At 32.6% G+C, this 24,966-nt stretch overlaps 2 protein-coding genes across 2 annotated transcripts in view; one reads left to right on the forward strand and one right to left on the reverse strand.

The window, feature by feature from the left end:
• The window catches only part of LOC129802735 (coiled-coil-helix-coiled-coil-helix domain-containing protein 7), a 54,974-nt gene extending 30,356 nt beyond the window's left edge, over window positions 1–24,618 (reverse strand). Inside the window, exon 1 of the mRNA XM_055848779.1 lies at window positions 24,615–24,618. The gene's annotated coding sequence lies outside the window, so the exon portion shown is untranslated. The remainder of the gene's footprint in view (window positions 1–24,614) is intronic.
• The window catches only part of LOC129802736 (liprin-beta-1), a 34,952-nt gene continuing 25,851 nt past the window's right edge, over window positions 15,866–24,966 (forward strand). Inside the window, 3 exon segments of the mRNA XM_055848780.1 lie at window positions 15,866–16,290; window positions 18,489–19,078; window positions 21,570–21,746. Of these exon segments, the coding sequence (XP_055704755.1) occupies window positions 15,900–16,290; window positions 18,489–19,078; window positions 21,570–21,746 (1,158 nt within the window). The 5' untranslated portion in view covers window positions 15,866–15,899.

The raw sequence follows: 24,966 nt of genomic DNA on the forward strand, positions 1-24,966 counted from the left end.
ATGAAGGAGTTTTTTTTTAATTATCTAAGAAGGATCTCAATTAAGTTTAAAGTTTAAACTATTAGGATTGATTGTCAATTATTATTTTTGTTGAGATTCTGTCTCATTAGCAATGGTCCTAAATTTTCTAATTATTTTAAGAAAAGAACATTTATCTTTTATTGATTGAATCGAGGAAATTACATCTGAAATAATAAAACCGAAAAATTTCTGTATATCCTAGGAACAGTGTTTGCGAATTTCCCAAGAGGGATTAAACACATTCTGATATATACAATTCCCAATGAGAGTAAGTCGGAAAATCAGGAAAATATAGTGTTGAAATACCTTTGACTGCAGGAAGCTCTACAGAGAGATGAAAATGTGCCTTGTAAGTGAGACTATTTAGCAAGTGTAGAACATAAATCATTGCTGAGAACCAAAAATAGACACATCCTTCTGATATACACTGTGTCTTTCACATAGATATTTCCATCTCTAACCACAATTTTGTATGTTTTTCCCTCAGACTATTTTGTACTTACTTTGTTTCAATGTAGGAATGGAAAAGAAAAGAGTTCTAATTTGATCCTTAATCAACGATTTCTGATTTTGTCATCTCTAAGTGATTTATAATTTGTTTAAATTAAAAAAAAAATAGAAAGAAATAGTAATTTCGTTTTCGAAAAGAAATTAGAATTAGTTAATTCGGTTATTTAGTGTACTCTTTAAAAATCATTTATTCACGATCCTCATGCTGTTTTTCTTCAAGTTCAACAAACTATTTTTTATATGGAATATTTCTCCAGTGGTATTTAAGATAAAAAAAAAAACAGAAAACAGTGACACCTTATTGCCCGGTCATAGCAAATTAGCCAAAAAGAGCTTAGGCAACAATTTAAACATTTTGAATTGAGAGAGGTTTTTTTTATTGTACCACAACATCCTCCCACATAATTAAACACAGATGAGGAATTGTAATCCATAAATCCCTCCTATATACATATTCCTCATCATTTTCTTTTTATTTTTATACACATTGTGTCCCTCGGTCTTCGGTGTGGTTTCGCATTGAAATTTAACCCAAAGCGGGAAAATGAGACCACAGAGGCACTTTAATTCAAGTTAAATGCAAAGAATTATGTTGGATGTGGAAGTGCGGTGAACATCTGAGACTGGGTAATTCAATTGGACCTACACTTAACATTGCAATTGAATTATAAATTGTGAACAAGTTAATTTTCTAGAAAGTCGGGTTGAATGTTAAACTATAAAATTGCATTTTGAAAATTCGACGATTTAATAAAATATTGACGTCGACTGCAACGAAAACTTCAATTTCTGGATAAAGTAACATAAATGAACTTATTTATAAATAGGATAGGGTAAGTGTGCCAAATTTCGGCACAGTTGCATGTAAGCGCCAAAGTCTCAAGTTTGATGTGTAATATTTGTAATATAAATTTAATTTTGTATTCCTTCTTTTTAAGGAGTGTTTCTTGGAACCTTGTAGATAGTTTATCGTCTTCATTTCCTCTAGAATCATTCTTAATACATTTCAAAATAAATAAATAATATAGACATAGCTTTGGTGGCCTATTTCGGCCACCTTCATTCTCATAGTTCTTTGCCCTTCGGAAATTCTTTCAATGTCTTTTTCACGTAATCTCGTTTGTCGAAGCTACATTTATGTTATTCTTTTGCAATGTATAATCTCTAGAGTATGTGAAAACTAAAAATTCATGGAAATTCGAGGAATAAAAAAGGTGGCCGGAATTGCAAGCTGGCCGGAAAATGGTACACTTACCCTAATTTACAAAATAAATAAAATATACTAAAAATATTATATAAATTTGCTGAATTTTCCTGTGAGCATTTCTTAGGGGAGTTCACGCACTTAAGAACCTTTTAATGTGCTCCACGTGTAAATTAAATTCAGCTAAATTTGCATGGTGGAAACACTGTAAATGTATATGAACAAGAAAATCTAATTATAGTTTGAGGTATTTTATCTTTATTAAAATAAAGAAGCCTATTTTATCAGGCCTGAGCACGTTTTGTGTACAAATTTTTGGGTTAATTAGGTAAAATTCTGTGGACTTTTGCATTTTGCTTCCAATATAGAATTTTCATGTAAATATAATCTCGGAAAATTCTTCGATGGAAAATATTCTTTGCTAGAGTGTGTTCTGCTGAATAATTTAATATATAATACTAGTCCAAATACCGTTCCTGTGGAAATATTTATCTTTGTGCCTTACCGACATAGTTTCATCGCATTTTTTGCTGCAATTGCATTTTGGTCGAAATAATTCACAAAGTTAATACTGCAAATTCCTGAACAATCTCACATTGAAAGGGACTAAGTGAAATATTCAGCATAATCCTTCAATTTTCATTTCAATTATCTACCTCAAGTACATACCTTTAGCTATATTATCCTAGTAAAATTGTCAATTATCATTAGACCATTCATTCTTAACGTGTGAAAATGTTACTATAAAAAAAATACCGCTGATTAGGGAAAATTCAACGAGGTGCCGGAAGTGGTAATGTTTCCTGTGGTCCGAGTCCGAGGGTTTTACCCACCCATAAAAAAATCAACGAAAATTTTTCGAAAAGAGGATATAAATGAACGCCGAGGTATGCTAAAATTTGATGAGAGACGCCTGAACAAACAGAAAATTTGATATGAGGGAGTTAGTGTGGAGTTTTATGGTTTTAGGGAGAAAGGAGATGTAGACGGGAGAATTAATCAATCTATTAGACTGCTTATGTTGAATGAAAAACTCTAGCGTGCCCTTTTTCACCATTTGCTCGCTTTTATAAATTAGGGACAAGCTAATGCACTTGATTTCGTGATTTTGCAAATTTGTTGGAATTTAATAGGGATGCAATAGCATTTTTAATACATAGAAACATAAAATACTAAGGGAAAGTACTCTCCCTTTGAACGTTCATGCCTTCGAATAATGTGAATTTCTTTTATTTTTTCTAAAAGACTGATACATAATTATTATGTAATTATCAAATAATTGATAATAAGCTAACTAATATTTAATACAGATGTGTAAGTCTCAGAAAAATAAAATAAATTCACATTATTCGAAGGCATGAATGTTCGAAAGGAGAGTACTTTCTCCTATTACTACTTTTATTAACTAGGGTAATGTGGTACATTTCGGAACTAGGTTATATATAGGAACCTAATGTGGGATGTATCATAAATATATCACTTAATTATATAAATATTTGTTTTCTCTTTATGTACTATATAATCATAAAACTTCTAAATTTTTTATTTAATTTAGAGTGTAAATACGCGGGAAAATCGTCAACACAAATACTGCTAAGTTTTTTTTTTAACGATTTAAGCCATTTTGTCAATGAAATTGAAACGTAATTTTTATATGATAGATCCGTCAGGGAATGTAGGGCGGAGCCCTTAAGATAATCGCGTGGATGAGCACTTTGGCCGCCAGAGATTTCTCCAGAACCCTCAGCGTTCTTCTTAACGATCTAGTCCCTACGATGATCCAGAACTAAATCTCAATATTAATTCTCTCTATGATGCCCCTCCTCCCCCTCCTGAACCCGAATCCAATAGCCAAAGATCAAGCGATTGATATCATATATACGAATACGCCTTGTTTCGAAATACCTAGAGCGTTTTGAAATGTACCTTTTTTACTTCTTTATATTATATAAAGAATTATTATATTATTACATTTTATAGAATTATTATATATTTATATAAAAAATATTGTTTTTTTTCAATAATTTTCAATGTGTGTTTGAAAGTTTAAAATGCTAAAACGCGGTCCGAAATGTATCACATTGCCTTAGCGATTTTATTAAAAAAAATTTAATGAAATTGATAATAAAATCGAGATAATAAGATTGAGCTGAGTAAAGCTTAATGGCCATCACACAATAACTTTTGTTTTGTAAACATGTTTTTGATTTTTCCATGAGAGTGAATGAAATTTAGATCTAGTCATCTCGCTCGCTCTCATATGGAATTTTGAAAACATGTTTACAAACAAAAGTTATTGTGCGCTGGTCATAAGTCTAAACGATATAATAGACGAAATAAAAAGAATAATAAAGTTGGTAGATTGTATCATCAATAAGTTTTCACAGTTAAAGGCTTAAAAAGTCCTAGAAAGCGTATTTATCAACTGAATCGTAACATGTTTGGGATAATTGGAAAGGTCTTGAAATTTATGAAAAGTCTGAATTGGTTGTGAACCGGTAATGAACTCGTTATGAAGCGATAAGCAATTTTCGACAGAAAATTCGTTTTATTATTCCTCAGCCATTTTGAGTGATCTTTTGAGTGATTTATGAATCGTTTGAAATTGGTTATGTACCAGTAAGTTATGGAAAAATACTTTTGATGTATAGCATGCAAGTCACAAATTCGAGCACTTCGCAAAGCATGGGACGCTTTGCCATCCATTTTGTTTTAACACAAGGATGGGATTGTCATTCCCATGCCCTGTGGAATCAAATCCATTAAATATATTAGTGGATGCAATTCGAATATTTTTAATGAAAGATTAAGAAAATTAAGTGCTATACCACATGATTCATTAAGTTCTGTCAGACTGAGTATTCTCAACAATTAGTAGCGATGATTGTAAAATTTAGTTCATCTATAGTCGAGGTATTTAAAATTATTTCTTGATTGTTACGACTAAGAAGCCCTTAGTAGGTTCAGCAAAGTTTATTACAATTATTAACAAGTCTTTCTATATTGAAAAACCAGTTAAAAGGAAAGGTAAAAAAAATATAGTTATCGACCACTCAGAATAAGAAACGAATAACTCGCAGAAGGCAAATTTTACAGGAGAGCGATTTGAAGCTGAGATTTTTCATGCAGAGTAGGGGAAACTGGGGCACCACCAAACACGGGGTAGCACCAAACATTGCGATTTTTTAATCAGATATTCGACTTCTAAGGACAAGACCTATAGGAATTTATAGGCACTATAGGGATGCTTGTCTACTGAAGAAATGGTTGAGATAGTCCAAGTAGTTAAGAAACAAAAATTAGTGTTTGGTGCTACCCCGTGTTTGGTGGTACCCCAGTTTCCCCTATAGGATTTTTGAGATTTAAAATCTCTACAACTTTGAAAATAATTAACTTTCAAGTGTAATATTCACAGTGAACGTAAATGGTATAATGGATTATCCAAAAAGCGAATAAACCGAATTTCGTAAAAAGAATCTAGTTGTTCGACTTATATTCTGAGCCGTCGATATAAAACCGAAAATATGACGTAAAATATAATTGCAAAATCATAAGGATCTTTTTTCTATAAACTTATTTTTTTCCTTTAATTCGTGTTATTTAGTTTTCTTTTTATTTAGTTTTCAGTAGAGAATCTCGTGTTGTCCACCAAAAGGCTCCCCGTTAAATTCATTGTTTGACTTTAGTTTTCTAATCCCTCCCTTTTATTACTTTGTCTCGTGCATTTGTCTTTCATCACTAACAAATTTCATGTTATTTTTCCGCACAAGGAGTTGGGTGTGAGATTGTTGGAAATGTCGTAATTTCTTGACTTTTCTTCTAAATGTGCCTTTAAAACTATGTAGAAAAACAAAATCCCAATGAAATTTTTCATGAGGTGCAGAATGAGTAATAATGAATCTTCCTATCGCGTGCCTGAAAAAGGGTTTCATGTCGACAGATTTATTTTTGTATGTGTGTCTCCCCTTTCCTATTTTCTCGACATTTTCCCTCCTCATTTGGAAAATGCAAAATACGCGATATATTTGTGTCTCTCTTAACACTCAAGTGTTTTGGAGTTCGATGCTCTCGCTTTTTGTTGTTTAATTTAGGTTCTTTACTTTTTTTGCCATTGCGAATGGAAATCGATCACATTTTCTGTCTAATTGTGGAAATTGTTTACGGGATTTTTCTCCAAAAAAAAAGGGTGGGGAAAATTGTTGGTAGAATGTGGGGATAAGTGGGTGGAAAATGTCTATATGGCATTGTGTGCTCTCTGGACTCCTCCGCATCTTTAACATTGTGCGCGAAAAGTTGCTTAAGATATGGGTTCGAACGTTGGATTTTCAAGCTATGTTGTCTCGAGGGGAGCAGTCGATTTAATTGATATTCTCGTCTCTGGTTGAGTCTGTTGAGAAGAAACCATATGTTTACATGAACCATCTTTCAGATCGACCAACTCGCGCCACGATCAAGAACATCAGTTCCACTTCGGCCGCCGGAATGAAAATCCGGGAAAAAGAGTCTCTCTCCTATTGAATTTCCGAGTGTTTGTTTGACTTATTTTCTTTCCCCTTCCTTGGAACGAAATAAATGAAAAAAAAATCTCCAATTATTCCATTAAATGCAATTAAAAGTGGTCGTAATCAGCCCAAAATATAGAATTCCATTTGAAATAATCCATTAAGTTTATTTGGTGATTAATTAGAAATGCCCCAAACCCAGCGGTTAGATTTGTAGTGTTTTTGTAGCTGTTCACTTTTAATTTTTGAAATGGTTTAGAAAATAAGACAAACAGATTATTAACTCCACTGAAAATGTTTTGAATTATATATAGGCATATATGGTGGCGTGAGAAATGCTATTAAATTTCCGAAGAGGTGCTACACTTTTTGGAGGTGATCATGAAAAAACTTGACATTCTATTTTTTTTAAAAATATATTTAGTCTGAAAAGTTGTGGGAAGAATTTTTGAGTGAAATGCGAAAAACGTTTCGATTGATACAAATCTGACATTTTTAATTAAAATATTATTGGCAAAGTGTAATTCATTGAATTCTCATAGTGACATTACTATAATACAACTTGTTGTGGTATAAAATTTTCGCATTATTGATTAATTAAAGAGATAACACGCGTGTTAATTGAATTATTCACTTTTAAATTTTGTAATAATATATTAGAGGGACAAATTTCTAATCAGTTTTAGGCTTTCAAAATTAAAAACAGCCTAAATGAAATTCTCTTTCAAATAGCTTTTCTATTTTTTACTCAATATACAGTCCAGCAATGAAGTCACAAATAACTAATCACTCCTCTAAAATCTCACATGGACATGACTTTTCCAGACATGGATGAAAAGTCATATCTGATAGAAAATAGAATTTTTATTTTTCATTTAGTGAATCAAATAATCTTTATCTGTTGAAGTTTTCTTTTGACAAAACCTCCTCCAGCAAAATTGTTGGACAGATTAATAAAATATCTCAAATTGCAATCGCCCACATACAAAAAAAATCATGTGACGGCATTTATTTTCTGCGAGTTCACAGCAGTGTTCAAGTGAACACTCGAGATTCTCAAGTGGAAATTTAATGAGATTTCTTCACGGTGTTTTCCAATATATTATAATTATGAAGGTTTTTTTGCTCTGGAAAAATTGTGAATATATAAGTGCGGGAAAAAATGCGTGAACTTCCACGAGGATTGAAAACGAGTGAATTAGTAGCTGATGGTAATCGTCAGAAACCACCAAGAGTTGTGTCATGTCAGAGGAATCTTCCTAGTCCCAATGCTAGGCAGGTTTCGGGAAATCGAGGAGGAAGTGGTGAGAGGGAGGATAGAGCCGGAAGTAGCGTTTCAACGGAAGGAAATGCCACGGATTCAGAGGAGGAGGATAGGAACTGTTCAACAGAAGTGACAGATTCTAGTTCGTCGGATTCAACGTCAGACTCTGAAGGCCAGAGACAGCCGTTGGAACCTATTTCCGAGGAAGCAACATCTACCAGGAAACGCACGGATGATGAAGAAAATGGTGAGAGTTGGGGTTTGATCAATTTCCTCCAGTTTGACACACTTTATACCTGGAAAATATGACTGATATTTTATGAAAATAATAATATCTTTCTCTAGCAACGGTAATTGAATTTGATATTAAAATGTTTGACATGACATATTTATTTCCTACAATGTTAAATTTTTTTTATCATCCCCCCTATTATTGAGGTATTAGACCTTAACCCATTAAGGATGAGTAGGTCGTGTATGATGCATAAGTGAATGAATGTTTCTTCTTCTTTTCCTCACACTTTTTAATATTTACATTGTCTTATCTCAAGAAGAATAAGGGAACTTTGCTAAATTTCGGACAGTTTGCATATAAGTAGCAATTTTCTGAGTTTGAAGTGTTTAAAATACAAATTGAGTTTTTTCTGCAACCTTCCTTTCCAGGAGTGTTATGAGAAACCTTAATTTAATATCTTTGTTTTCTATAAATAAATTTCTTCGTGTGTAATATCGGACATTAGATTTCCCTAAGTTTCTTGCCTTTCTGCAACTCTTCCACAGATTTTTCTACGGCATATCGAGAGAGAGAGAGACTTCGTTCTTTTGTTTATTCGGAATTATCGATCCTCTCTAGAAAAAAAGCGTAAAAATTTATGGGATTTTGAGAAACAAAAGAAGTGTCCGATATTTAAGGTTGTCCGAAATTTAGCACAGTTTCCTTACCTGTTCGATCTACTATAAGGATTAAGAATTTGAGAAGGAATATTTAACAAGAGCATGTGACCTCTAATAGATCAGTCGGTAGAGCACCCGTATAGTTAACGAGAGGTCTCCAGTTCGATTCTGGGTGGATGCAGGAATTTTTCCTATCTCCACTGAGAAAAAACTGGATGATTTGAGTGTCATTTGCTCTGATTGACGATTTCTCTGTACATAAATACATAAATACAACAGATGTCCGCTTCGCAAATCCGGATGGATTTTTTGAATTTGTTCAACGTCTCGAAAATATATTACAAGGTTTTTTTGTTGAATTAGAATAAAAGTTTTAAAAAGGATTGAAAAAACATAATAGAGAATTCTATGCTATTATTTCATTTATTAAACAAAAACATTACAGGATAATTCATTTTGATTGGTGAAGACACATGCATGCATAACCTCAAAATTATTTTAAATGTAACCGTCGAAAACTCGTCCGGATTGTGCCGATCCGGATTAGAGAGCGGGCACTGTAGGAAAAACATGGTTTTGGAGGGGATAAAGGGGTGAGAGAAATAGGAGAATAACGTGTGGACATAATGTTTTTTTTTATTGGGGGCTCATCGAAGACCGGAAGTTGATATCTTTTACCGTTTAAGTTCCAGAGTGACATATTTGAAAAAAAAGCGTGGTATATAACTGTTCTTTCTTTGAATCCGAGCTGTATAATAATAATTAGGTAAATATTAATGTTTATGAGAGATTTTTTAAAATAAAATTATGACATGTACAAAAATAAATATATCAAATTATATTAATATAAGACGTTTATCATCTGTTATAACGAGAATAAAAAAGTAAATTAAAATCTAATTCCAGCTATTTTTGAAAACAATTAAAATAAATTTAAAAATCTCTTTACTTTCTAAATTAAAAGTTACTATTTCTAGGAAAGAATTTTCAATGATTTTAAAGACAACAACTTTTTAAAATTTAATTGACAAGTAAGCAACTTACATAGCTGTACATGGATAGTAGATATTTGAACTAACAAAAAAAAAACAATTTCAACATTTTCAAAACATTAAATTAATTCCATCGTGAGTTTCAATTGAGTAGAATACAGGGTATTTTTACCCAGTATTGGATATTTGCCAGAAATAATTGGAGGCATGTATGATACGAATTTATATACAAAAAAATGGAATAGAGTGAAAACAATTTTTATGGACTCCGAAGAGATAAATCCCTGGAAACCTGTGGTTTTGGTTTTAGCTGTTATATACCTATATGGTCAAATTGAGAGGGAAATTCCTGTCAGTATATTTAGAAATCGTATTATATTCGTATTAAAATATATTATAAGATGAATGGACGATGGTATGCATTTGAGAAGACTACTGGGGAATATTTCAGTGCGAGTCGATGAGAAAATAAACATTGTCCATGTAGAAGGAAATATTTCAACATTTCTCTCTACAAGAAGGCATAATATGCTAGCAGTAAATATATACATGAAAGACAGAGTTTTTGCGTCAAAGACATTCTCTAAGATGATAATTTTAGGATAATATATCCAGAAGCTCAAAATATGCTTAGAAGATTCATTTTTTCTTTTCCACAATTAATCTTTTATTTATTTTAAAAAGAGATTTTCGCACTTAACCTCTCTTTCAATGAGAGGTTAGTGTATGGAAAAGTTGCTTAAAATAAATTTAGATTGGAACGGAAATGCATTATCTTCGATGTCACTGTTCTTAGTGATGCAAGCACATGAAGCACATTTTCTAATTAAGGCAGCATCTAAAATTAAAATCCTCTCGAGGATCAGGATTGGTATATGGGGATTTTAGTAACGAAGAGAAGCAACTGGAAGAAATTTCTTGTGTCATTTCAAGTCGGTTCCCTCTCGAAAATTCACCTCAGTAGAAAAATGTGGCTATAAATAGTTTTCAACTCTCGAGTATAGAATTTGTCCATTAACAGATGGAATTCTTAGTTCTCGTGGCCATCAGAAACGCAAAAGATATAAAAGAAAAACTAATACCGAAGTCAATTGAGAGCAAAATGTGGTTGAATTGAGGGAAAATTCGAGTAAGTTGAACATGCCAAAACAATGCTTTTTGAGAAAATCAAAGTTACTGATAAACTTGGTGGTGAAAAAAATTGGAAATTGCAACTTGTTTTCACCAACAAATTACATGATGAAGTATTTCATGTTTCTCACGCTCGTTTCAACATCAATTGCACCGGTGGATTTTCCTCTTCACGGAAAAGTTGTTAAATTTTGGGAAGGCACACAAAAAAAGGGAAGGGAAATTCTCTGACCTGGAAAATAGACTTTTCACACATGTAAAAGCTTTTTCTCAGTACGTGAAAATGCTCTGCAGTGGCTATTTTGGGAACATAATTGCCCAACATAAATTGCTTAACCTGCATAATTGGGTGAATTTATTGTCATCAGGGGTTAGATTGAGCAACGATAGGGATTACCTTAAAATTCAACATGTTCTGGAATACCGATATAGCAATATCTCCTTTAATGTACTCGTGCCAAAATTTAAGCAATAACTCATTATTTTCCTTCCAATTTAACAAAGAATTAAGATTAAATGATGTGCTTAAAATTTCAACAAATATCGAGAAGTATTGCTTAGCACTCAATTTAATTCTCAATAGATTGAATTTATTAAATTATTTGTCTAGCACACTCAACACAATGAATAAGGAATCAAAATATAAAATGTCAAAATAACAAAAAAGTAGAACTGCTCATAAATTATTATTATTTCTTCATTATCTATTCTCACTGAACTATTAGAAAAATGTCAATCTATTTATCTATTTTCTAGATGTATTTCATAATTTATCTTCACTTTAACCAATTCAAACAAAGCAATAACTATGAAATATATCATAAAATATTGAAACTATAGAAAGGTTATTCAAATTTTGAAATATTTTCTCAATTCTGAGATAAAAGATAGTTAAGTAATAATAATAATATTATTTTCTATTTGAAACGCTTGGTATTGATTTAAACTAAGTTAAGCAAATCGGTTGAGGAATAGACCCTCCAAAGTGGTTTAATTTTGTCCTTCGAAAATTCGATGTCGAAATGTTTTTTGGACATAAGTGCTTAAGGACGAAATCTTTACTTTGACTTCCTTTGGTGGAAGGAGGGTGTGGGGTGAAAAAGTAAAAAGACTACCCTATTCTGAAAAAAATGTTTTATCAAATTAACTTAATTTGACAAAAATTGTAGTCAGTCAAATCATTATAGTTTTGTCAAATTAAGGGGTTACATGGGTCTCTCAGGTCAAAAAATAGGTCTTTTTTCTGATAATAATTTATTGTGTCGAAAATATTTTAAAAATTCCAACTTTTGGGATATAAAAGAGTAACTTTAGAACAAAATTTAAAAAAAAAATTGAAAAATTTTGAAAATTCTACCGTTGGTAGCTTATTTTTGGAACCATTCCTCAAAGAACAGACCTTGCGGTAGGCAGGATTTCTCCCAGTAGGTTCATCTGAAATCAAAAAACCATATATACTCTGATAGAGGATTAGTTGGACCATTGGATGACCGAAGGATTTTTGAAAAAAAAAATAACAAAATTTGGATTTTTGCAAAAGTTTTTGTAAAAAGTATCAATTTTACCCTATTTTTTAACACATTTTGTATTTTAAAATGGTTCTGATTAAAGAAAGTGCAAATCCTTCGTTCAAACAGTAGATAATAGTTCTAAAAACAAGTATGCAAAATTTCAGAAAGATCGGTGCAGTAGACTCTGAGTAATCTTGACTACCGCATTGTAAAACAGTGTTTTGAGAAAAACACGTTTAAAGTTTTACAACAATATGGGCGTGCGGGCGTAATGCATAACTAAAACTGCTATACCTCCGAGAGTTTTACTCCGATTGACTTGAAATTTTCAGAAAATATTTTTCAAATGTTATACTATAAAATAAAAAATAAGAAAAATTGATTTTTTTGACCTGAGAGACCCATGTAACCCCTTATTTACATTAATTTGTGAAAAGGATATTCTACCATACAAAATATGAAAAAGTTTTGTCAAATCGGCGGCCAACTGGATTTTGTTAAAAGTTTGTCAAAGGAATGTTTTTTTCATCTAAAATGTAAGAAAAAGTTTTGTCAAACTGGTGAACAATATCTTTTGGCAAAATTTGAACAAGATGCATTTGTCCGTTTAAGAAGAATTTTTTTCAGAGTAGATAATATTGACTTTGGGGGGAGGGGGTTCGTTTCGATCAGGAAAAGCATCTAACAACTCATTTTTTTTTCTATATTCTCAATGGATTTGACCCATGGCTCTTTTCAGAAAATTTAAGGCATAGGACTAGCTATTAAAATACAATATTATAAAGGGTAAAATTAATTAAAAAACATATAGAAAATGTCGAAAACAATAAGTTGTTCGAAGCCAGAGTGTGTGGGAAATCTAAAACCTTCTTCTATATTGCTTCCGAAAATGTAAAATTCTGGGATATTATTTGTTATCAAAACCGGAACCATTAAAACCGGTTTTGCACTAATATCACAAGATATGTTTTCTAAAATATTCTTGTTATCGTGAAAACTTTAATTTTATTAGGGTTTTTTTGGCAAATATATTAGTAAATCGAAATATATCATATCGCTATTTGGAAATTACGGGGACTTACACGTTTTTTTTTTTTGAAATTTTAATATTACTTAGAAATAGATTTTAATATATTTTCAGGTATGGGGAGGTGGGGCTACATTGAAAACTCCATTTTTTCGCATACTTCTAAAGCAACTTAAACCTAGCCATAATTCAATTTAGGTCTCTAATTGTTTTATTTATCTAAATTGCATTACATTAAAATTCCAGATTCCTTTTTAAATGCGCGGAGAAATAGTGTTTTCAATGTAGCCCTAGCTCAATGTAGCCCCATCTCCCCCTAATAAGACATTAAATTTCTATGGCATATTTTAGAAAATTTTACTGTCTCGTGATTCATAGCGCAAAATTGATTTATTTTTCCTATTTTTATAAAACAAGGGTCTAACCCAAACAAATTGATTTCTTGTTATTCTGGTCTGAGGTGAAATTTTTTTTCTAGAACAATTTTCTGGTCATTTACAATTAAAGAGGACCAACTTTAATTACAGAAAAAAACATACATTATTTTGAAAATTAAGAAAAAAGAGAAATTAAGGAGAAAATTGATCTTTTGATTTATTAGAAGCGGGGATGAAGACAGACCCACTTCTGCAATCGAGTGAAAAATGCTAAATCCTTTTTGCACTCACATCAATAAGAAATCATTCATTTTCAACAGTCTTGCCACTTAGGGAAGCTCTCGAAGGACGAGATGGAGTAGATCCTTGTGTAAATTGTTGTTGTTTAGAGTGTGAGTCTCGAGTATTCAATCAATAAGTTTAAGAGGAATGAGGATGGAACATTATGCAGAACTGATTTCAATGTTGAAGATAACTTGCAGTTGCTATATGAATGCTCCAGACTCCACACTATAAATTTTTTACGTAACATGCACATTATTAATTTAAATGTGAGCTGATTCTTAAGTATACTATGCATTTTATCACAATATCATTTAGCCCCCCCCCCATACTCGTCCCTTCAAAACCGTGTTTTTTGAGGATTATTCGAAAACGTATCATGCGATTTTTTTTTCAGTTTTGGATATGTTTTAGAGGTTGTTATTTTATGCGTCTACTGCCGCCTCAGCATTGATTCCACCGTCCAGAATCAAACGGTGCAAACGTATCTTCTCTGGTTGTATGTTTCGGTTTTACAATATGTTTTACATTTCACTTGGAATTCAGTCAGTTAAAAAAGAGAGATCAAGATTAGGGGAGACACTGGGACAAAAAGTCACAAAACGGATATTTTATTTTTTTACAAGCTAGTCGAACGCTTCAAAAATTTCTAATTAGCGCAGTTATAGGAAATTTACCGCTCTACAACTTTGTGAAAGTAATTTTGCCCTATTTTGTAAGGAAATACGTTTATCGAGCCAATTTGTAAAAGGTAATTTTGTGACTATTCTCTAAAATGCTTGGGCAAATATTATCAGACATGGGGTATTATCATATTTTGATTCGCGTTGAAAATTTAAATTTATTCATCTACACCTTTGTAAAACGCCGTTTTCTCTGCGAGAAAAGTGAGAAAACGAGAAAAGCGCTTTTCAAGCTATTTGAGAAAAAAACACACAAAAGACTGCAAGTAGTGCATCAATTTTGGAAAATAAGTAGATAATAATTGTTATCTTCTGCAAAGAAAATATTTCAAAAATAGGGCTAAATATTTCTATATTTTTTATTTTATAAGAAACTTACGACATTGAAGAAGGTCTATGGAGGCTATATATAGAAAAAAAATTGAGCCGCTATCCTTTTTACCTTGGAAGATATTGAATTTTGAATTTTTCGATTTGTGACTTTGCCCCAGTCTCCCCTATTTAGCTAGTCCGTTGTGCGTAAATTGTTTATAATGGCTCTGGCATACCTTTTAGATCAGGAAAATTTGATGAAATCAAAATTCACATCCCTTTCTTTTTCAAACAATTTGCATATGTTTATCTCAGTCTTTCGCACTCCAAATTCGATTAGGCTGATGTAAGTTTGTTATGATGCTTAAAAGAAGAAGAAGAAGAGTGTGAAAGAGTGAGATAGACATATAGATCACGTTTGAGAAAGTAAGGGATGAGAATTTCGACTTCATTAAATTTTCCTGATTTAAAAGTTGTGCCGGAGCCATAAGAACCTACGTTAAATGTTGTAAAGTGGACTGCCAGATTAATCGCCCATCTTTAAAGGGTTAATTATTTATGTGCTTAATTCTACAAGTTGTTCTTGCTAAATTACGTTCTTTTCCTTCTAGTGCAGTAGTATACTGAGAAATGAAATTATATCAAAGCCAAAAATGTAACTTTTTTCCTTTCTGTAATTTAATTGGTGAGAAAATAGCATGCAATACCCTGCATTCTGTTTAGACATCAATCCTATTTAAAATAGTTCAGTCTTTTGAGTCGTTTTTTTCTCTTAATGAGTATTTGTATAATTTTCATGGAAATTGTGGCTTGTCCTCTCATTCTGTACACTTTACTGGATGAGAGTCACCCTGAGTGTTTCTGGAAAGTTGAAGGCATGAAAGTAGGAAAAACATGAGACGCATAGTGTTTAAGATGAAATTGAAATGAGTGACGCCTTTGGATTTAATATTAGAAACTTTAGGCTGTGTGTTAGACACAATAAAAATAATTCTATGAGCCGTTTTTACTAACCATGACGACGGCTTCGCGTTAATCTCGTGGTGACTGTCTCTGTTGGATGTTTCTCTCTGACTTCATCTGCTTTTCATTTTATTTTTGTGTTCTCTCACCAAGTCTCAAATGTGACTTTGGGGGCCATTATTGTGAATTTTCCATAAGAGAAAGCCTTTAGAATTTTCACGTAAAAATGAGTGAAAGTGAATTGAAGTGCAGTGAAGAAGATTTTTCCAGTGATGATACTGAATTTATGGACTTACCACTACCTCCAGTTCCCACAAAAGCCACAGAAATTCACAATGTGGACGTCCATCCGTCTGTTGCCGCATATTTAATGTCCCGGATGGATTATTTTGATCTGAGACATGTCGATTCGGGAGATGAAGCTCAATCATCTGAGGATGAAGAGACTCTTGGGAAAAGAACCAATGAACTATCTACAACACAAGGAAGCAATATTTGGTCAACTTCTGATGAAGAAACTGCTCCTTATGTGGATAAATCACCACTCTTGGGAACATCCCAAGCTTCATCTCTTGAAATTTTGGAGCATTTCCGGGACACAAGGCAGTCATCTTGTGGTAAATTTTTCTTAAATGCAATTTTTCAAGTGACATCATTTGAGGATTTTCTAGAAGAAAATTGTAATAAAAGTATAGATATGTTTCATGCTTCAACTGATTTTTCAATGTACATTCTTGAAGTTTATAGTAATCTCTGTGTAGATTGCGGTTGGGAAACTTCCTCACGAAAAATCTCATTTAGCAGATGTGTGTAGAAATTGTGAAAACCAAAACATATATAAACAGAAAAAAAATCAAGAGAAATATACAGCTAAAACTTTTTTGCTATATAGAATTGAAAATCGTGGCATAAGTATAGCATACGTAAATTAAACTTTTATCATTTGTTTTTCTGATACACCTTTAAGAAGGGAAATTTATAAAATATTCTTACATTTACTTTTATCAATATTGTGATTAGACTAGCACACAAGAGTCTTAAGTCTAAAATGTTATTATAAAATAAAAACAATCACAATTCTGTGGATATACCTTGAAATCTAGGTATACATCAAGCAAAAAAATCGAGCAAAAGTTACTCGAATCAGCATAAAATTGCATAAAATCAACTCTTTTTCAATGTTGAGTTTAACTCTTTTAGAGTTAATTTTACATCTATTTTGGTGTAATATTTAAAAAAGTTGTGTAGAATCTTTTCAGAATAATTTTTGTGCTCTTTTTGTCACTGAGAGAAATCCGAAAAAGTTAAAATAACATTCCGGAAATGTTAATTTTACCCTGCAGTATTGATCCGAAATCGGTGTAAATATTACCCTTTTTAGGTGTATTAGGGGTTAAATTTACCCTTTTTCATGTTAATTTTACCCTTAAAAAGGTATAAAATTAACATTAAAAAATGTTGATATATTTTTATACCTAAAAAGTGTTAAAGTTATGAGGAAAAAATGTTAATCGCACCCTCTTTTTTTCTCAGTGTTTCTAAAAATGTACATGAAAATAAGGGCTTAAAATACCTTATTAGTTTTTACTAAAATTAATTTTTTTCGGTGAAATTGCAAAATGAAGCCATTTTATGATTTTGTCTTTTTATCATTTATTTATTTATTTAATCTGCACACAACACTCTTTAGGTATATTTCTATTTTATATTTCATATGATTTTATCCTCGTCCCCAGAGAGTAGCCTTCAAAGTTGAAGCCAATTTCTTACTTTCACAGACAAATGCGTAAGGGAATTTTTCTGCACTCGTGACCGTTACATGATATTTGTCAAAATTGAGGTGAGCCTTGTGTACAAGACTCTGAGCCTTGTAAAGAGGGATAATATACTATATATCTGCGTAAATGCGGTCTTGTTCTGAGAAGTGTAAGCTGAGTTTCTGATCAATTTATAAGTTGGCTTCAAACAGCTCCATAAAAAAAAACTCTTCGCCGGGGGCTAGAATTTTTCCAAGCAAAAATTATCTCGAGTGAAGTATATTTTTAAATTGAATATTTTTAAATTGAGCATTATACTTCAGTCTAGATGAAATTTTTATTCGATATAGAGTATTAGGTAGGATCATATCCATGGAGTTAATTCAACTCTCCTGTAAAGTAATTTGAACTCTTATGGTGCTGGCACACCTTTTCAATGTAGTGAAATCCAGTCAATTAAAATTTTACCTAATTTTTTTTAAATTTAAATTAGATATAATTGTCTCTTCCTGTCAAATTCAAATCGAAATTGAAATTTCAATTTGCATTTGAAAAAAAGAGACAACTATATCTAATTTCAATTTGAAAGAGTAAGAGGTAAAAATTCAATAGATTGAAATTCACTAAATTGAAATGGTGTGCCAGCACCATTACTTCCTAAAAGTTTCAACAAAAAAAATACACTTTTGCTTTGTCAATTAAATCCTTTTTTTAAATTTCGATGAGGGAGATTAAAATGAAATGAACTCATCAATTTATTTTATTCAACTTTGTAGAACTAAAACCTCTGTATTCTCTAAGGGCGATTTTCTCCAGGGTGTATTAGTTTTTTAAATGGAAGCCTTTTCTAGGGAAATCAGAAAACTTTATTAGGAATGTTACTTTTTTATAGCTCTTTGAAAAAGTTAACAACGCACTAAATTACTTAAAATTCTAAAGCGAATGTTAAAAGTATAGATTTCCCTGGAGAATTATCCCAGAAATGTCTCAAAAGTGTGTCAAATGGAGGAAAAGTGATTCTATTCCACGAGAAAAACAAACACAATTGACTCTTCCAGACGATTCCACATGCTGCGATGAAGATTTCATGTGGGTGCGTTCGGAACGTCTCTCAGAGGAGCCTCAGTCCCTCCCAGCCACACCTTCCACTGCTCCCTCAAATAATGTTCCAAGTGGAAAGCCACCCAGACCAGCTGGGAGTTTGGACAGGAGGCGTCAATTGTCGACTAATCGGCAAGAGAGAGATAGCAAAAGTCGTAGTGCTCATTCTCTGATAAAAGACAAGGCTGAGAAGGAGAAGCATTCGGAAAAACATCTTCCGCGAACTTCATCTTTTGAAGGAGCTGAAGGGAGTTTTGCAAGTCATCGAAGAGAATCTCCAGGATTCTGGGAGCCACCACCTCCCTCATATCCGTACCATTGGGAAACTCCACAGCATCCATTCTGGCTCTCTTGCCATGCTAGTCGTGAGGAATTGAGACTCATGGAGATGCACAGACGTCATCAGGATCAAATGTACAGATATGGGAGCAGTGGAGCTCTCAATTCTGTTCATCATCAGGAAATGTACGGCTGCTGCCAAAGATATCATCCACCTCCTCCTCCTTGCTGTTCATGCGAACGTCTCAGTCACTGGAGTCCAAACCAGGTCCTCATCAGCCTAAAATTTATCCATTTATCCTCTACACTAACAGATTTTCCTAAAAGTGATTTTTGTGTTCAAGATTTCGCATTGCTAATCATGAAATATCCAAGCTATTTTTTTATGTTTCAGCTGGATTTACTATATTATCGAGATTATATTGTTTTTGATTTATTTATCATAAGAAATATTTATGATTGATAACGTTACTGATTGGTGGACTTGACAAAAACTAATACGAGCAGAACAACGTTGAATGTAAAACCCTTATGCCCTAGACACACTTACGACTTAAGCCGAGAGTACTTAGTAGAAAATGATGGAAATGTAGTTTGACCATTATTTCTAATATAATTACACTAAGCCGTCTCTCGGCTAATCCTCAAGTCTGTCAAGGCCCTTTTATGCCGAAAATAGACACAGGCTGATCCTCGAGAATACTCAGCTCGAAAAATTTGGCGGTAAAGGATCAGCCCAAACTATCATACACTGAGGATTTAGGATCAAGGATTAGCGTTTTCAGCTTAAATTTCTATTAAATCTCCACACTTTGAGTGCTGAAAGACTTCTTAAGTGCAATATCAATGGATTTTTCGTACAGAAAGATGCACTCTGACCTTCCCATTACTTCAATCTTAATGCATTTTAAGATTTTGAGACTTCACTAGACCTCACGAATTTAGAAGATCAGCCTGATCCTCCAAATTATGGGCTGATCCGTGAGTGTATCGACACCAATCCTCATTTTTCGGGCTGATCCCTAAGCCGATCCCTGTGTCTATTTTGGGCTTTACTGTCTCCATCAGTATACATTGGGGTAATTTTGAATTTTAAACCTTCTTCTTTGTTTTAAGTAAAAGAAAAATACCACGAAGAAGTGCTTTCTTATTTTTCTTAATATCAATTTTCTTTTGTCTATTTGGATTTTGTGAAATAATCGCAAAATTTAAAATTAGGTCTTGGTAAAAAAACAAAATAGTAATGCAGAAAATTCAAATAAAATACTTTGATGTTTTGTAGCAAGTTACCAAGTGTTTCTTGAGTCAGAGAAAGTTGTAACTCCCCTATTAAGCGGTTTTCAGACTAGAGGTTTTGCCCAGTTCTCAAACGTCTTAAAATTCTAAATAGCAATGAATTTTATTGATTCTTCGGAATGTAATAGACCATTTACCCTTAATAATCCAATCCTAAATAAAAGTTTTCCAAAAATTCTTGACTGATAGGCAATTAAAGAGTTTAAGCCATATGGCTAAGGCGCGTCCCGGTCAAAATCCCGAAACCTAAAATCCCGAAAGCCAAAATCCCGAAAGCCAAAATCCCGAAAGCCGAAATCCCAAACGGGCCAAAATCCCGAAAGCCAAAATCCCGAAAGCCAAAATCCCGAATTTTTAAAAGTGTCATAGCTACTCCCATGATTGCACCCGTGCTTACTGGAAGCAAAGGGAAATTTTCTGTGTCTTGGGGAATTATTCTACACATTATCCTCCATATAATTCCATCCTTTTCAGGATTTTGAACTTTCGGGATTTTGGCGTTTGGGAATTTTGGCATTCGGGATTTTGGCATTTGGGAATTTTGGCATTCGAAATTTTGGCTTTCGGGATTTTGGCTTTCGGGATTTTGGCATTCGGGATTTTGGCTTTCGGGATTTTGGCTTTCGGGATTTTGGCTTTCGGGATTTTGGCATTCGGGATTTTGGCTTTCGGGATTTTGGCGTTCAGGATTTTGGCTTTCGGGATTTTGGCTGCCTGCGGGCTAACCCTTAGGTCTGAAGCCCGTATTAAGGTTATGTATTCAATATCTTTTACAGATGCTTCTTGCAAGTCACTCCTTGATAGCAAAATAAAACTTTTGCTTTTTAGACTTCCCAAATTTTCACAAAATCAAAATTAATAACTTTTTGATGGAAACTTTTTAATGAAGTTTTAAGGGAGGTGTCCGAATTTCAGTACTGGCAAGTTCGACTTTCGGTGCTGGACGAAGTTCCAAATTTTATGTTACAGCTATGCTTAATAATTGCGAATTTGTCTTGGAATTCTGATAAGTACCACAAAGTTGAAAAAAGGCGGTAAGATTTTGAAAGTTGTAGTAAATAAATGTGCAGAATGTATATGTAGGCAAATAAGTCACTTGCAAATAAGTGAGATAAGGAGAATGGAAACCAAACCGATTTCTTCCGTATTGACTACTAAAATTACCAATATTTCCGATACCAAAGGTTTTGGAGAGAATATGATCAGAATAGTAAATTCATAGTATAAAAGTATAAGGCCAATTTAAGTTTTATACTTAAAGTTCTTAGAGCTCTTTGACTTCAAATTACCTTAATCCCGATGGAATATATGTCTTATATATTTTGTGACGCTTTTGAAATTAAACTCTGACAATAATTAACATTCTGTATGAAGCCACCAAACGCTGACATTCCTTTGAAGATGCTTACTAATAAACCACAACACAAAATTGCAAGAAAAATTAACATTGTGGTTAATTTCAGCGCCAGGACATCGATGAACGTCTCAGGCGTCTACAAAGCGACAAGGAGTCTTTGGCCCTTCAAGTGCAAGTGCTGTCGGAACAAGTGGCTGCTCAAAATGAGAAGATCAGCGACCTGGAGCGGATGCTCACGGAAAAAACCCAACTCCTCAGCAATGCCGATGATCTCCTGCACCGAGTAAGCGTATTTGCCACTATGGTTGGCGTCCAGATTGACAAACAAAAAGTACTGCCGTCTTTTCTAAAACATAATTCAACTTTTACCTCACGATACCCACCATCATAATGCACACACAGAATATCACAGACTATATTTTTTTTGGAGGAAAAAGAATATCTGCACGAAGTTGCACGAAATTGTGTGTTGCGATGTGTTAGAATAAATTTTGTGAGGGAAAATTATTTTGAAATAATTTGCCAGATTTCCCTATCAAAAGACACAAGTGATTGCACATGAGTTTGTTAAATATGCAAACAGCCTGTGTTTTAGCAGGATTTTCAACTTTAATTTATTATTCAAGATAATTAAACACATTATCACTTAACTAACTTTCAATGTTCAATATACTTTATGACAGCTATTATTAAACATAGTTAATAGATTCACTAAATTTGATCATAAATTTTTCCTTTTTATTAAACAGGAAATTACTTTCAGATACAATAGGAAATTTTCAGTTTAATTTATTCTGAAAACCCTTCAAAATCAAATCGAAATTTATAGTTATAGAGATGTTGCTAATTTCGCGGTTAAGTTACAAATTGCTTCCCTATACGATTCACGCATTCTGAGTTCGAAATCACTTTAGGTCAACAGAAATTTCCTCATGGAACACATGTTTGAATCGTATCCTGTGAAATTTTAAATGCATTAAAATCTACAGACCTTGAAACTTAACTATTTCTGTATAAGAAGTAAATGCATGTTTAGACTCTTGCGATGAGGTGTGATCACTGAGAGAAATCCGAAAAAGTTAAAATAACATTCCAGAAATTTAATTTTACCCTGCATTATTGATCCGAAATCGGTGTAAATATTACCCTTTTTAGGTGTATTAGAGATTAAAGTTACCCTTTTTCATGTTAATTTTACCCTTATTAAGGTGTAAAATTAACATTAAAAAATGTTGATATATTTTTACACCTAAAAAGTGTTAAACTTATGACGAAAAAAAGTTAATCGCAGCCTCTTTTTTTCTCAGTGATTGCTCTATTGATTTTTGTGCACGCATTTTAATAACCTTTGAAAACCTACTTATATATTAAAACATAGTTTCCTATTTTCGAAATTATTATTTAAATAAGGAAGAACCTGTTAGAAAAGGTTGAGGTATTTTATAAAGTAACATGTGTAACACATTTAACTCTTATTTACAATAATAATTTTGAATAGAAAAAACTTAACACATATTAAGGGGTTTCCAGAAATTCAAGATCAAAATAATCGATTTTTTATCGCTCTTATCAATAGATTAACTGAGGATGTACGGGATGTACCATTAAAAATTCAGAAGTTTATTATAAGTAGTTTTCGAGGATACAGAGACGAAAGCGAAGAAGCGCCGAGTAGGTTTGCTAAGCTTTCCTTTTCTTCACTTTACAATTTTTTTGGCTTTGTTGAATTGGCGGTATAAAAAACTTATCAACTGATTGAAACGAATAAAGGCTTGTTGTCTTCAGAATTAAGTTTTCTCTTAGTTGAACTAAAACGGTTTTTGAAAACAAGTATTTTATATTTTTTCAGCACGTTAAACCTAAATTTTACCCCGATAAAGGTGTCTACACATTGGAGCTGATTTCATCAAGAATTATTTCAAGAATTTTTTAAAGAAAAATTCATATTTTTGAAGGAATTTTTGAAGAAAAATGCCTCCACATTGGGTTTTTTATTTTCCATCAAAAATTTTTTTGACAGATTGCCATCATTTCCAAGCCTCTACCTCTTCTGACTGTTTTTCACGAAAATTTGTTGTTTCACTACTGGAAAAAGTGAGAAAAGCGTTTAGTGAAGTTCCTTGGGATAGTATTTAGTGAATTTGTGAAGAAAATCTTCTAAATATGCAAGGGAATAGTGTTTTTCTGGAGATGTCGTTCCTGGTGGAATCCAACCCAGCCTTTGAAGGAACATTTCCTGTGATTTTCCTCCAGAAATTGCAGGAAGTTAATCCATCTGTGTATTCTTGAGGTGTTCCACAGTACAGTGGCCTTGTACTCCATGGATTGCAAGATGGATGGAAAGGAGAAAATTTACGGGCACTTTGGAATCCCTGCCTTGGTTACCAATCAAAACAAGAGTTAACCAGAGCCACCGAGGAGATCTCAATGCAAACGAGAGCTGTCCGGAGCTACCAGAAGCCATCACTTGAACCCCCAGAAGAACATCAGAATGATCTTTTATATCATTCATTTTCTCAACCACTAGGAACTCTGTGGGATTGCTTCCTTTCGAGAACATCAGAACTGGATAGCCACATGCCTTCAATTCCTCATGTCAATGGAACATGGAACCCAGTAAATAAATCAGTAGTGGAATTATTTTGGAACATCCATGGAATTTTCACAGGAATATTCTTCTATTATATTAATTTAAAAAAAAACTACATTTTTTACATAATAGAGATCCTTTATGTATTTTTTTTTATTTATTAAGGGGTCCATCTGGAAGATGTTTGCCCCGCTTTTATGTTATTTCTAATGATTATTTATTAAAAATTCCTACTTTTAATAACATAATGCAATGTAAAGGACTTTTAATTTAGAAGATTACGTGGATTTTTAAATATTTAGGTTTGCTTATTTTTAGTAGTAGAAAATATATCTGATGTGGGGATGTTATAATATAATACAAGCGGTTTAAAATAAATGAACTAAAAAAAATCTAGTGTTAAGAGCAGTTTCCCAAAAATTAAATAAAATTTATTTCAATTTTAATTTCGCATTAAAATTCAAATAAGAGACAGCCTTTGAAATTTATTGTCTTTTTTGATCAGTAAAAAGTTTCATTCAAGTTTTTAACACTTGTGGAAAGGATTTTATCAATATCAGGAGGATTTTTTTATGAGATCTTAAGAGTATTTTCCAAAAATTACACTTTAAGACTCCCAAAAAATCTAGTTTTAAATCTAGTCCTTTACATTTCATTATGTTATTAAAAGTAGGAATTTTTAATAAATAATCATTAGAAATTACATAAAGGCGGGGCAAACATCTTCCAGATGGATCCCCTAATAAATTAAAAAAAAAAATACATAAAGGATCTCTATTATGTAAAAAATGTAGTTTTTTTTAAATTAATATAATAGAAGAATATTCCTGTGAAAATTCCATGGATGTTCCAAAATAATTCCACTACTGATTTATTTACTGGGTTCCATGTTCCATTGACATGAGGAATTGAA

The sequence above is a fragment of the Phlebotomus papatasi genome, chromosome 2, assembly GCF_024763615.1.
Source record: "Phlebotomus papatasi isolate M1 chromosome 2, Ppap_2.1, whole genome shotgun sequence".
Taxonomy (NCBI): domain Eukaryota; kingdom Metazoa; phylum Arthropoda; class Insecta; order Diptera; family Psychodidae; genus Phlebotomus; species Phlebotomus papatasi.